The sequence below is a fragment of the Typha angustifolia genome, chromosome 4, assembly GCF_048772165.1.
Source record: "Typha angustifolia cultivar Huaian chromosome 4, ASM4877216v1, whole genome shotgun sequence".
NCBI lineage: Eukaryota > Viridiplantae > Streptophyta > Magnoliopsida > Poales > Typhaceae > Typha > Typha angustifolia.
The window spans coordinates 1,361,614-1,374,328 of record NC_133242.1 but is presented as its reverse complement, the minus strand read 5'-3'; the positions used below and the strand labels follow the sequence as shown (position 1 = coordinate 1,374,328).

Genomic DNA, 12,715 nt, shown 5'->3' with positions numbered 1-12,715 from the left:
CAAATGTGTTGCACATAAAGGGAATAAACTAACTACGATAGAACTTGTTTACAAGTGACACTAATTTTTTTCATATTTAATAATGTGATTATGAGATGTAATTATCTTGCAAATCACTACTTAAATTCAAGACCGTCAATGGAACAAGAGAAGCTATATATATACATTTATTACTAAAAATGACATTGATATGCAAGAGGAATAAGGACCAGGAGTAATAAAAGAGAACATCTGTCATCTTCCGTGCATTAGTATTTAGTTACTGCACACGAAGTTTTTAACATAATTATGATTTACACCCTATATTTTCACTATTTATAAATCAAATTTTATAATTAAATAAATATATATAAAAAAACATGATATGTTAGATTTAGACTAACATAGTAAGAATATTTAATTAAGTGTAGATATTTTATTTTTAAAATAACTAAAATATCCTTAGTATGACTTAGTCGAAAGTATTTAGTTAACGAACTTAAAGATTTAATTAAGTTTAACTAATTGATTATTTATTTATATTCAGGCTCAATTTATAAATAGTACAATTATAACATGTAAACTGTAATTTTATCAAAAGAAAGGGTGTTATATGTAAATTGTTCTAAAAAATTTTGTTAGTGTAATTATCCCTGAATGTAAAAAGATATTTCACATATAAGTCACGAGCCATTTAGAACCTGCCACGTGTTCGAAGGGTACCCGAAGGATCCGCTGCGCAGTCCCTCCACCACAAGCTCGCGCCCGTCGACTGCCAACTCGGAAAATTTCCATCCTATCCGCTCCTTTAACTTGTTAATAACGCACGACCGCGCGGCTCCTTTCTCGCCTCAACCTCTCCGCTCTTGTCCTCTTCTTCTTCTCGTGGATGATCCAAACAGCGCACACGATAGAGGAGCGGACTACTTAACGTCCTCTCGAATCCCCAATTGAGATCGCGTCCTCCCCCCGGCTCCCTTAAATTCATTAAATATCCCCTCGGCTTCTCATGCGACGCCGACCTCTAGTTTCTCTGAGTTGGAGTCCCGAGGAGAAATCTCTTGGTGCACTTCGCGGGAGATTTCAGTTTCGAGTAGTGGAATCTGACACTTCTTGTTCTCGTTCTGGAGGCCATGGCGGATTGCCGATGCTTCAAGGTCTGCTACTCTTTGTCTGTCTACTTTTATGCTTATGCTTTAGAATCCGATTATACCTTCATTAGTTAAATACTCTAATTGCAACTTTAAGTTAGCTTCAATTTGATGGAAGTGTAAAGTTCAAATAAATCTCACGACATATTTCGTAAAGGTCTATAGCTAGTGCAAGTACTAAAAAGAACATTTTATATTCGCACCAGCCTGACATTATTAGCTAATCACTACGAATGCATTGTATCAAGTTGGAAATTAAAAGAATTTGAAAATAGTAAAAGCACAAGTTTTTCCGTTGACCTTCTACACTGGCACACACGTCTTTATTATGCATGTTGGTGTGGAAAGGTGTGCAACACGTATGACTTACTGATATGGCTCGAGATGCAGTGCAAGAGATCCTTGTGAAGGATGAAGTAGCCTACATTAGCAATTCTTACTAGTGTTGATTGTTGAACATATCATTTCCCTCAATGCTGCCATCATGCATAGGACGAAAGTTTGCTGTAATCTATTGCCTGTAAGAGTTGCTTGTAATCTTATTGATGCATCTCTGTGAAGTGTGCCTATTCATCATTCTGTCTTACCTCTTCCTTGAGTGATCCAGATGCCATAATTTCCATTTTTCATTGGTAATATTTGATGATTCTAAGATTTTTGCATGTGATTTATTACAGGGAGGTATCCACGGGTACCAAATCCATTCAGTAAAGCCACAAAATCATATATTAGCCAGTTGCTATAAGCGTTTCCACAATATATCTGCTTATCATGAACATCGAGCAGCTCAGGGTTCTTCTGCTATATTCTGTAGTTACAATAGTCGAACGATCATGCCAATGTATAATCAGAAGGGCCTCTGCATGCAGTTAGTCTCCAAGACTGTCAGTTTGGGAAGTTCTTATCTTTATTACCGCAGGAAAGCTTGCTTAGGGAGATTTCAGATATGTTCTGAACTCGATCTTGCCAGTGCTGCTGAAGTAATCAATGATTTAGGATTTGACACACTGACATTTTTGGCTGTGACTGTTTTGGTTGTACCTGCATTCAGACTCGTCAAAGCTAGTCCTGTGAGTCTCTTTTAGTTGTCTTATTTGGTAATATATTTTCTGCTTTGCATCTATAACTCGCTATTTCTTGGGTCTCGTTATCGACTAGGAATTTGCCTTGTTTTCCTACAACATCCATCTGCATTTAAGATTTAGCCATATAGATTTCAAACTAGCTTTTGCCCCACAATTTAGATAACTTCTTTCAAAAATCTGTTTTACACATTCATAGTGTTTGCCTCTTCGTTCTCCCCTTAATTATTTAAAATTTAAATGTACTTGTCCAGAGGTAGGATGCCTGATTCATGCAATTTTGTAGTTTACTAACTGTTACCTATATTTGTTTCCCGCAGATACTTGGTTTCTTTTGTGCTGGTGTCGTACTTAACCAGTTCGGTCTTATTAGAAATCTCACAGATGTTAAAATTCTGTCAGAATGGGGTATCCTTTTCCTGGTACATTTTCTTTCTATACATAGTGCACTTTGTTTCTATATGATTATTGGTTCTTCACTTCTTCTTTATGACCACCTCATGTACATAATATGTTGATGCTGTAGGGAAGATATTTTTGACATGTCAGTAAACATGAGAATGTATCTGTATTCTGAAGCTTAACTCAATTTTATCTAAATCAAATTCTGATTATTTTTCTCTTGTAGTTGTTTGAGATGGGATTAGAGCTTTCCTTGGCACGTTTAAGAGCTCTTGCAAAGTTTGCCTTTGGCATGGGGTTGACCCAGGTATGATCTGGACAGTAATGTTTGTTGTCACTTTGATTGCCCTTTCTTGTAAATTGTGCATTGCATAAACTGTGCCTTACTTTATATAGTGCAGACTGCAGATGACACGATTCATATTGCTTCTTTAATGAACCCCTGGACAGGACACCTGAAAAATCACATCTCACTCGATAAATATTTTTTCCTTCAAAACATTATTCTTCTGCCATTAGTTTGGTCAAGTTCTTTCTTCCTGAAATTTCACATTCTTTTTTATTTGTGTTAAACCCATGGCCTCTATGTATTAATATATAATTATCCTTTATCTAGATATCTGGCACTTCTGTGCTATCTAGTTAGAACTCAGAAGTCTACTATATGTTATATTCCTTTTTCTTCACTCATAAAAGGTATCAACTATGTATCATTCACCTGTGCTCATGATTTGTGCAGGAAATTTCTCTTACTAACTTTACCACATATACCCATGATTCCATTTTCTTTTTCTTTTTTTTCCTTACCACATACAATAATTGTGCCAATATGCTTAACAGTATTCACTCGTTTTGAACAACTATGTCATGATTACATTAGCAGTGTGTTATGAAATGCATTCACTGCCCGGTGCTGCATATGTATAGCTACAGTGATCCACTGCTACAACTTCGATGGTTGATTATGTGGTTATGCAGTTGCCATATGCAGGAAGCTAATGATTTCTGTTGCTCTCCTTTGTCTTGAAGGTTGTGTTGTCTACCCTTGCTTTCACGGCATTTGAGCTTCCTCCCAATGGTGCTATTGGAACAAAGATTTTGGAGTTCCTTTTTCACTCAAGGCCTGATCTGGTGAGATAATTTTGCTAAAACTTCTAAAATGGAAGTTCTTAATAATTATTAATTTTTTTATTAATGATGCATTACCTAATTTTTTCTCTAAGTGGAGTAACTTACCCCTCTTTGTAATTTATTTTGTAAGACGTCATTGAATAATTAGAACTTCAGTAAAAAATCAAATACTGACTTGTGAGTGCTTGGAAACACCAAATTTTTACTAATCAAGTGGTCGTATTTAGGGATTTTTTTGAAAGAAACTGATGCAGTTACTTTGAACTCTTCTCCCCAGAGCTGTAGGTTTGGAACATATGAATAATATGTGTTACATGAATTGCAGGTAAATATCAGGAGTATTGATGAAGCCATCGTAATTGGAGCTGCTCTTTCTTTATCTTCTTCTGCTTTTGTTTTACAGGTCTGCATGCTTTTATGATGTTGAATATTCTCTAAAGATTCTTACGTTGAGTTTTTTATTAAAGGCTGTTAGTTATGATGCTGATTCTTCTACCAAAATTTGAGAAAATTTGAATCTCAGAATACATTATCACTTATGTGGTGGTTAGATTGCTCATGTACTATGCGACTGTTTTATCATGTGTTGCAGATCTTATTGACAAAGGATTCAATACAGAGATAGATACTACTCATACTTAACACTGTTGTTCTGCGAATTATTTTTTATGAACAAGAAAAAGTAGGTTAAGCTTTATGTCTAGCAAAAGCAAGGAGAACTTCAAGATTGTTCAAAAATCTTAGTGGTCCATTATAGACCCACAGTGGTTAAAGTTAAGCAGTGTTGATATCAAATTTGCAAATCAAAATTTGGAGGATTTCCCATTTTCTCAATCTAATGGTAGCTTCTTTGTAGTTATGCAATTCTTTTAGAATCTTATGAACAGAAGGATGCATATGCCAAGGTTTCTGGAAAAGAAAAAAAAATGATGTTTTTCTTTTGTCAGATTGAAATGCACTAATATGTTGACCAATTTGACAATGCACCGGTTCATGCTCTAACCTTGGTAAAAATCTTCTTTTGCAGCTTCTTGCGGAGAAAGGTGAGCTTCCTACACGATTCGGCTCTGCAACTCTGGGAATTCTCCTCTTTCAGGTAACTAGTCAGAGCCCTGATTCTCAAAGATGTTATGGTACAGCTTGGTCCGTATTCTTTTTCTTTTTACATGTAAAGCTATGATCCTCTCAGCCTCTCATGAAAAAAGTTACGAGCAGATAACTCAATTATTAACTGGATACTCTCTGGTTGAAACTTGCAGGACATAGCTGTTGTCCCTTTGTTAGTGATACTTCCTGTGTTGGAGAGTCAGGTACGCAAAAGGTTAGCTCTTTTTACTGTTTCATGTAAACAACAACTCTTGATATTAGACTATTAGTTTTCTTGTACAATCTGGTTTTATACTCACCGTGCAATCATGAATCTGATTGTCAGCGATGATAAACTATTATCGATATTCTTTTACCACTACTTTTAAAAACTCTTGAACTCTCAATAACTATTTATTCCTTTTAGCATCTTATTTATGTCATTACATGGTATGATCCTTCTTGATCTTTGACTGCAGAATGTCGTGGCAGATAGCATTTGGCCAATGCTGGCAACAGAAAGCCTGAAAGCTCTTGGTGGACTTGGTCTTCTTTCTCTTGGAGGAAAATACTTGCTGAGGCGTATCTTCGAAGTCTGTGTTATGATATCTACGAACACAACTTCATAATTAGTCAATTATTAGATGAGAAGTTTATTCAAGTATAATCACCTTACTGCAGGTTGTAGCTGAGTCAAGGAGCTCAGAAGCATTCGTTGCTCTTTGCCTGCTTACAGTCTCAGGGACTTCACTTCTTACACAACTATTAGGATTTAGTGATACGGTAGGATATGTACTTCGTTATGCATCTGTTCTCATATTTTTTGTGTTTTATCTTGTTTGGCGTACTTATCAATCTGCTGCAACACATAGCTAGGAGCATTTCTGGCTGGAGCCCTTCTTGCAGAAACAAATTTTCGCACACAAATTGAAGCTGACATAAGGCCCTTCAGAGGTTTACTACTTGGATTATTTTTTGTGACCACAGGGACATCTATTGACGTGCAGGTAAATAGTGTTTCACACTAGAAGCCCTCTAGATAAAGTCAATACACAATACAATCATATTCCTTATGCTTGGGTACTATCTTGTACTTTCAAGCCTTTTGTTTTATAAAGGTTAGCTCTACAAATTTGACAAGTGTGTGGTTGCAGGTATACTTGTCATTTGATTGAAAAGGATATATTTTTTCAGAAGTAATTGCTGCTTTATACTTACAGTAATTGCTATATATTGATGCTTTATTATTACAGGATTTTCATGAAAGTTTCTTTAATTTTGTCTTTGATGCAGCTTCTTTTCCGTGAGTGGCCGAATGTGCTTTCCCTCTTGGCAGGGTTAATTGTTATCAAGACAATGATAATTACAGCAATAGGTCCACGTGTTGGATTAACTTTGCAGGAAAGTATAAGGATAGGTTTACTTCTTTCACAAGGAGGAGAATTTGGTTTTGTGGTATTTTCTTTAGCAAACAGGTCAGTTAGTAGCAAGCTTTTGTTCTGTGTTTATTATAACTAGCTAGTATTTTCTTTATCTTGCTCTTACTCTTAGTAAACTTTCTTTCTAAAACAGGCTTGGAGTCCTACCACTTGAGTTGAATAAACTTCTCATTATTGTCGTAGTGTTGTCAATGGCATTAACTCCTTTACTCAATGAAATTGGAAGGAAAGCTGCCACAGTCATTGATGATAAGTTTCAAGTTAAAGAGGTATAAGGCATACTTATGCTTTTTTACTAGTAGCAAATGATAGAGTGAATTTTCTCTCTTCTACTTCAATCTTATAAGCTGTCCAATATTTAATTTGACAGAAAGTGGCTGAGACCGTGAGCTTTGATGCAACTGAACCTGTTGTCATTCTTGGATTTGGACAGATGGGTCAGGTACGATAATTTTGCAGAATAATTCTCATACTGCTGTGGTGCTATGGATTCTCATGTTCCATATATCAATTTCTTTAAATTAAAGGTTCTCGCCAATTTTCTATCGACTCCATTAGCTTCTGGACTAGATGGTAACAACGCAGGATGGCCTTATGTTGCATTTGATTTGAATCCTAGTGTCGTAAAGGTAAGAATGGAATTTGCTATCTCTATGATTGTTCTATCTTATATTTTTGAGGTTGGCACTAATGAATTCAATCCGCCTTTTCCCCAATCAGGCAGCACGAAAATCAGGTTTTCCGACACTCTATGGAGATGGATCACGGCCAGCAGTTTTGCAATCTGCTGGTATATCCTCTCCTAAAGCAGTTATGATTATGTATACTGAAAAAGAAAGGACGACTGGTGCAGTTCAAAGAATTCGACTAGCTTTTCCTGCGGTATTATTTAATTTCTCTATCCATATTTCTTAAATTTATTCTTTATATTTTTATTTCTCCTCTGTAGAAGAGAATAAGGTCCAAGCATTTTGGGAATTAATTCACTGTTTTCTGCATGGTTAACTTTATGTTTTGATGCTACTGTAACTTGCAAGTATGAAAGCTATGGCCTATGGGTCAGCAGTAAACTTAATCTCATGATCTTTGTTGATGGAAAGATCGAACTCAGATACTATAAATTGGCACACATGTGGTAATAAAATGAAAATATACATAAGACTACATGTTTCAATGAAATGTTACATCTTTTTATCTGCTAAATCAGAAGTTTGCATATTTGGTCCTTCCTGGATGGGTTAGCCCGCGTGTCAACTAGCCTTATGGTTTCTATGGCAAGTTCCACTCTTTGACTTTGATTTGGCCAGAAATTCCAACACCAATTTCTAGATGGTTGTTGTTAACATCCGATTGCAAAAATCTGTTGAGTCCTTTTAAACATTCTAATTTGGAGTTGTAAAACTCGATGATAGTATTCTTTGCTCAAAATTCCTTTAACAGGTACCTATCTATGCTAGAGCCCAGGACCTTGCTCACCTGTTAGAGCTGAAGAAAGCAGGTGCTACAGACGCTATCCTTGAAAACACGGAGGTACGCGATATTGAACTGTCAAATTTGTTATATTACTGATTTGAGGGATAAGGGTATTAAATTATCCCAGTCATACTCACTTCCAATATTACTCTCTTATAATTTTGTTCTTGGTGTCTTACAGACTAGTTTACAACTTGGATCAATGCTTTTAAAAGGCCTAGGTGTCATGTCAGATGACGTGACTTTCTTGAGTAAGCTTGTAAGAGACTCGATGGAGCTACAAGCTCAGGAAGCATTCAATAGAGCTGAGGATCGAGAATCTGATATTATGAAGCCGCTCCAGGTACTTGGGCTACATAGATACTCTGCCATACTTTAAAATGGAAGAACATGGTATGCTAACAAGTTGAAACTAACTATTATTCAGGTCAGAGTGAGTGATTTGGTTCAGGCTAATGGGAGCAGTGCATCAATGTTAAGTAAGGAGCAATCCTTAAGCCTTAATCGCCCAGATATCCCTATCGTTGGAACTTTTGAGAACAATCAAATATCTAATAGTGAGGCAGCAGAGGGTCAGCTTGGATATGATATTGCAATCCAACAGTCTGAGAACATAGAATATGATGATGGTGTTAAGTATTGTCATTTGGATACTAACAATGGATTCTCAAGTAGAAGCGAAGAATTGATGGATCAGTCGTCGAAGCGTACAGGTTCATCTGAAAATTCTTAGTTGATTTTTGAGATAACTTTACCGAAAAAATAATAGCGAGAGCAGAGTTGCCATTCGACGATGCTTCTTCGCAGGCAGTCTAGGATCCACAGTTGCACTCGGTACGCTCATCTGACCCCAATCTGTTGCTACAAAGTGCATGGGATTCACATAAAGGAGAACTCTCGTTAGTACACGTCAGCTTCTGCTGTGAATCATAAAGAGATCTTAATTTTGCAAGGGGCAGTAATTTTATCATCTAAAGTCATACTACAAGGTCGAAGTCCCAATATTTTTGCAAGATGTTTTATCGACAAATTACATTCAATGTTCTGTAAATTCTGAAAGTGTATAGTTACATCCTGTGTAAGCAATGAAGATAGATCAATTAGCACTTGAGCGTAGATAATTTGAATCTTTACAAGGTCATATTCCAAAGTTGATGTTCTTATTGTAGCATATAAAGCGATTTATTTACAGTCCAACCAGCATATCTCTTGCTGAATGGTTTGTTAGACTGTTACCCAATTTATGTGTTAGATAATCAAAATAATCTTACATATAGTTAGGCAGATATTGAATCATAAATTCATAAAAACTCTTAAGTGTGAAATGTAGATTGGAAATGTAATTCTTTAAAAAGAGACCTTTTTTTGCAAAATAACCTCGGTCTACAATCTACATTACCGCGGCCCTCTTTTGCAACTTAATCGTGGAAAAAATAACTGCAATTATATTGCAAAAGCGCCGACTTTCCTACGCTCTCGTGACATTTTGGCCTAGACGGCATGAGAAGAGCTGCCCCAGCGACGCTGCGAGCACTCCGCCTGGCGGCGGCGGAGGAGTGGTCGCTTAACCTCCACCACGGAGGCGCTCATCCTCTTCTGCTCTCCTCATTATTTACCACCTTTCTCGATCCTTCTCCGAATCCCTCCATCAACACCAGCTCTTCTCTATCACCATTCTCCTCTTTCCAACTTTTCTCCACAACCACGCGATCCCCAACCCACACACGCCCAAAGAGAGAGCAAAAGAGTGAATCAGGTAAGCTAAAAGATGTAATCTTTTGATATATCCGCCGCGCACTCAACCTGTTTGCCTTAATTCCCCTATGAAACAGAGGGAGAAGAGTGGATGGTCGAGTGGGAAGAAGAGGATGAAGACAAAGAGCCTGTGGTACGTATCTTCCTTTGTGTTTGGTTGTGAGTCGATGCTTCTTGAGTGATTCCTTTAGTTCCTGGATGCTTAGATTGGGGATGGAGGTGATGGTGGTGGAGTTGTCCTGGGAGATGTTCGATGGGGCGAGCGGGCTCTGTCGGTTGCTCGCGAGGTCCTCGGTGAGCATTTTGGCGATGATATGGCTTTGTATGCGTTTAAGGTGTCCTCTAAGGGGTATGTCTACGTCCGCCTCGACAAGCTCGCGAACGAGTAAGGCTTCTTTCCCGGTTGCAATCTATGTAGTTAATAATTTTCAGTTGTGGATTACTTAATATTTATAATATAAGTTTTTGCTTCCCCCATTTCTTCTAAATTATTATCTAGTTTTAAACATACATATTATGAGGGCATTTCCTCGGAGGTTTGCTCTCTGAAGTCTGAAGTATGAGTTTGATCTACTTGTATGCTGGAGATGGAAGAAAACAGGAACTTTATTTTTCTAGCTAATAAGACATGGCTTTATATTGAATGGGAGGGAGTTAAATAGTCGAGGAAGATATGGACGAGTAGGAAGTTAAAGGCTTATGAAACAAAACTAGATTCAATGCGTTTAATTATGTTTCTTTTTCTTTTCTTCTCTTTTTTATGCTTCAATTTGGAATTCAGAGGTTTGTAGTTTATATTCCCCTTGGCAGTTCATGTCTTCCCAACTTATGGTGATGCTTTCAAGCTGACTGACTTTTACTTGTACTAACAATTTGTCATTTATTCTCATCAGATACGGCTGCCCCGCGATTGAGGAAATGGAGAGCTTTAGCAATCTTTACAAGCAGAGGTTGGATGAGATCGTAGAGCGAGGAGAGATACCATTGGATTTGGCTCTAGAGGTGAGAGCAATTATACTTTTTTCTGGATAGAAATAGTCATATGAAACAATGATCTACGCAAATCATCTATTCCAAATTGCTTCTTTTCTTTTCTTTTTTTATTGGGTTTCAGGTGTCTTCTCCAGGCGCAGAGAGACTGCTGAAAGTGCCGGAGGATTTGGATCGCTTTAAAGATTTGCCCATGAGGGTGCAATACCTTGAAGAGGATCCTAGTTCAAAGCAGCACCAACTAAAGGATGGAGTTCTTGTGCTTGAGTCAACTGACACTGAAACTGGGCATTGTGTATGGAAGATCGCAGATGTCAGGGAGAACAGAGCTGCGGCTGGCAAAGGCAGGCCATTGAGCAGGAAGCAGAAAGATTGGAGATTACAACTACCATTTGAAGCAATCAAGAGGGTGATGCTGTACCTGGAGTCCAAATACTAGTAACATCTCATCTCATTGTCACTACTAACAGGTATGAATACTTGGGATTACTCAGAGTCAACAAGAAGTTGTAGGAATTAGAAGGACAGCATGTTGGATTCTCATGTAAAACATACAATGTAACATGACATCTTTAGGTCTTCAACTTGTCCTTGATTGTTACCTTCTTACTAGTGCTTCTACTGCTTCTTAAGCAAAGCTGATATTGATTCCTGGCTTACCTCCAATTTCATCTGAAATTGTTACAACTTCCAATATCGTAACTTTACACAGTAATTACCGCAAAGATATGCGTATAGAATCTATTCAGCAGGCTCTTATTTCAGCAACTTCAAATCATTTCCTTTTACATTCCCAACCTAGTCCTCCTCTTAATAAACCTGGAGGGACTAAAGGGCTTAAGATCAACAGTGGTGGATTTCCCCTCCAATATGAGCTCCGCCACTGCCGCTCCGGTGGCCGGGCCATTAAGTATACCCCAGCAGCTGTGCCCGGTCGCGACATAGCACCCATCGACACCCGGAATCTCCCCGATGACTGGCAACCCGTCGTCGGTGCAAGGCAGGAAGCAGGCTTGCTCCGCCACCACCTCAGCCACTTCCTCCTTCCTCAGGTGGCTAGAGACCTCCCCGGCAATCTTGTACAGCATCTCGATGTATTCCCTCTCGCCGACAATCTCCTCGGGATCGTCGGGCACCGCCACTTCCTTTGATATCCCGCAAATGTACACCTCTCCTGCCCCAATAAAAAATTCAACAGTGGTTAATTTCTCTTTTCTTGTTTACACCGATCAGTTTGGTTGTGTTAATACCTGTGGGTCTAGGATAGACCTCATAGTCCAAAATCTTAGCCCCAGGAGCCGGTTGATAGCTAAGAGAGAGAGCATGAGGAGTAATCTTATCCGGATCTTTAGGTCTTAACACGATGCTATGAGCTTTTAGTCCAGAGACATTGAAGAGATCCGAGACGAGCTTCGATCGATCCGACCACGGCCCAAGAGCGAGCACCACTGCATCCGCCGGAATCGCTTCCTCTCTCCCTCTTAATCCGACTCCCACGACGCGACCTTCCGCCACCTTAACCTCCTCCACCTCCGCGATGAGGATTTCAACTCCGGCGGCGGCGAGGACCGCGCGGGTGAAGAGGCGGGGGTGCACCTGCGCCGTCGTCTCCGGGGTTCCGATCGTCTTTGGAGTTCGTGCCGTGGGGCCATCGACCCAGTCCGGGAAGAGGGATTTAGATGTGGGAGAGGAATCGGATGAGGAGGCGGAGGGGGATAGGATTGGGAAAGAGAGCGTGTGGAGAGGGCGGTAGGAGTAGGTGTTGGGGCCGTCGAGGAGGGAGGAGAGGGAGCGGTGGAGGGCGAAGCTGGCGCGGGCCAGGGAGGAGAGGGGGCCGCCGTCGCACCAGTCGAGGGCGAGGAAGCCGCCAGCCTTCCCGGAGGCGGCGCAGGCAGGGGAGGACTTCTCGACGACGGTGATATGGGTGGAAGAGGAGGCGGAGTTCTTGGAGAGGAAATAGGCGGTGCACGCGCCGATCACGCCGCCGCCGCAGACCACGATGCGGCGAGGGGAGGAAGAGGGTGGTGGTGTTTGGGTTGCCATGGAGGAGGAGATAGACGGTCGAGATGGAGAGAGGATGGAAGAGCGAGAGAAGAGAGATATGGGAGATGGGACTGGAAGCATCATCTCACTCTACGGTTATTGGCGCCTAAGCGGTGTGAAGTCGTGAAGATATTCCCATTTCACATATTAGCAGTTATTCGATACGTTTCATACGTTGATAAAT

The 12,715-nt window shown here is 39.6% G+C and overlaps 3 protein-coding genes across 3 annotated transcripts; 2 read left to right on the top strand and 1 right to left on the bottom strand.

Moving 5' to 3' along the window:
* The first annotated feature begins 820 nt into the window (after positions 1–820).
* LOC140759317 (K(+) efflux antiporter 3, chloroplastic) lies at positions 821–8,898 on the top strand. Its single transcript, XM_073095845.1, has 19 exons — positions 821–1,136; positions 1,808–2,200; positions 2,533–2,634; positions 2,841–2,921; positions 3,644–3,745; positions 4,071–4,148; positions 4,773–4,841; positions 5,005–5,055; positions 5,311–5,424; positions 5,513–5,614; positions 5,704–5,838; positions 6,125–6,306; positions 6,404–6,539; positions 6,641–6,712; positions 6,798–6,899; positions 6,991–7,152; positions 7,711–7,800; positions 7,925–8,086; positions 8,171–8,898. The coding sequence occupies exons 1-19, from the start codon at positions 1,113–1,115 to the stop codon at positions 8,474–8,476; spliced, it is 2,463 nt and encodes an 820-aa protein (XP_072951946.1). The 5' UTR covers positions 821–1,112; the 3' UTR covers positions 8,477–8,898.
* A 272-nt stretch (positions 8,899–9,170) lies between these two features.
* LOC140759499 (uncharacterized) lies at positions 9,171–10,933 on the top strand. The gene is made up of 5 exons (XM_073096081.1): positions 9,171–9,499; positions 9,576–9,631; positions 9,705–9,883; positions 10,392–10,500; positions 10,613–10,933. Exons 1-5 carry the CDS (start codon positions 9,244–9,246, stop codon positions 10,925–10,927), a joined length of 915 nt encoding a protein of 304 aa, XP_072952182.1. The 5' UTR covers positions 9,171–9,243; the 3' UTR covers positions 10,928–10,933.
* Positions 10,934–10,995: 62 nt separating this feature from the next.
* Positions 10,996–12,662, bottom strand: LOC140759498 (D-amino-acid oxidase). Its single transcript, XM_073096079.1, has 2 exons — positions 11,739–12,662; positions 10,996–11,662 (listed from the first exon to the last, which is right to left on the bottom strand). The coding sequence occupies exons 1-2, from the start codon at positions 12,613–12,615 to the stop codon at positions 11,274–11,276; spliced, it is 1,266 nt and encodes a 421-aa protein (XP_072952180.1). The 5' UTR covers positions 12,616–12,662; the 3' UTR covers positions 10,996–11,273.
* Positions 12,663–12,715: the final 53 nt, after the last annotated feature.

Excerpts from the sequence above, each read along its gene's own strand:
- LOC140759317 (XM_073095845.1), top strand. The coding sequence starts at position 1,113 with ATGGCGGATTGCCGATGCTTCAAG. Across the intron at positions 6,900-6,990 it reads TGAATCCTAGTGTCGTAAAG|GCAGCACGAAAATCAGGTTT; the intron begins GTAAGAATGGAA and ends TTCCCCAATCAG. Across the intron at positions 7,153-7,710 it reads TTCGACTAGCTTTTCCTGCG|GTACCTATCTATGCTAGAGC; the intron begins GTATTATTTAAT and ends TTCCTTTAACAG.
- LOC140759499 (XM_073096081.1), top strand. The coding sequence starts at position 9,244 with ATGAGAAGAGCTGCCCCAGCGACGCTGCGAGCACTCCGCCTGGCGGCG. Across the intron at positions 9,500-9,575 it reads AGAGCAAAAGAGTGAATCAG|AGGGAGAAGAGTGGATGGTC; the intron begins GTAAGCTAAAAG and ends CCTATGAAACAG. Across the intron at positions 9,884-10,391 it reads CTCGACAAGCTCGCGAACGA|ATACGGCTGCCCCGCGATTG; the intron begins GTAAGGCTTCTT and ends TATTCTCATCAG.
- LOC140759498 (XM_073096079.1), bottom strand. The coding sequence starts at position 12,615 with ATGATGCTTCCAGTCCCATCTCCCATATCTCTCTTCTCTCGCTCTTCC. Across the intron at positions 11,663-11,738 it reads GGTCTATCCTAGACCCACAG|GAGAGGTGTACATTTGCGGG; the intron begins GTATTAACACAA and ends TTATTGGGGCAG.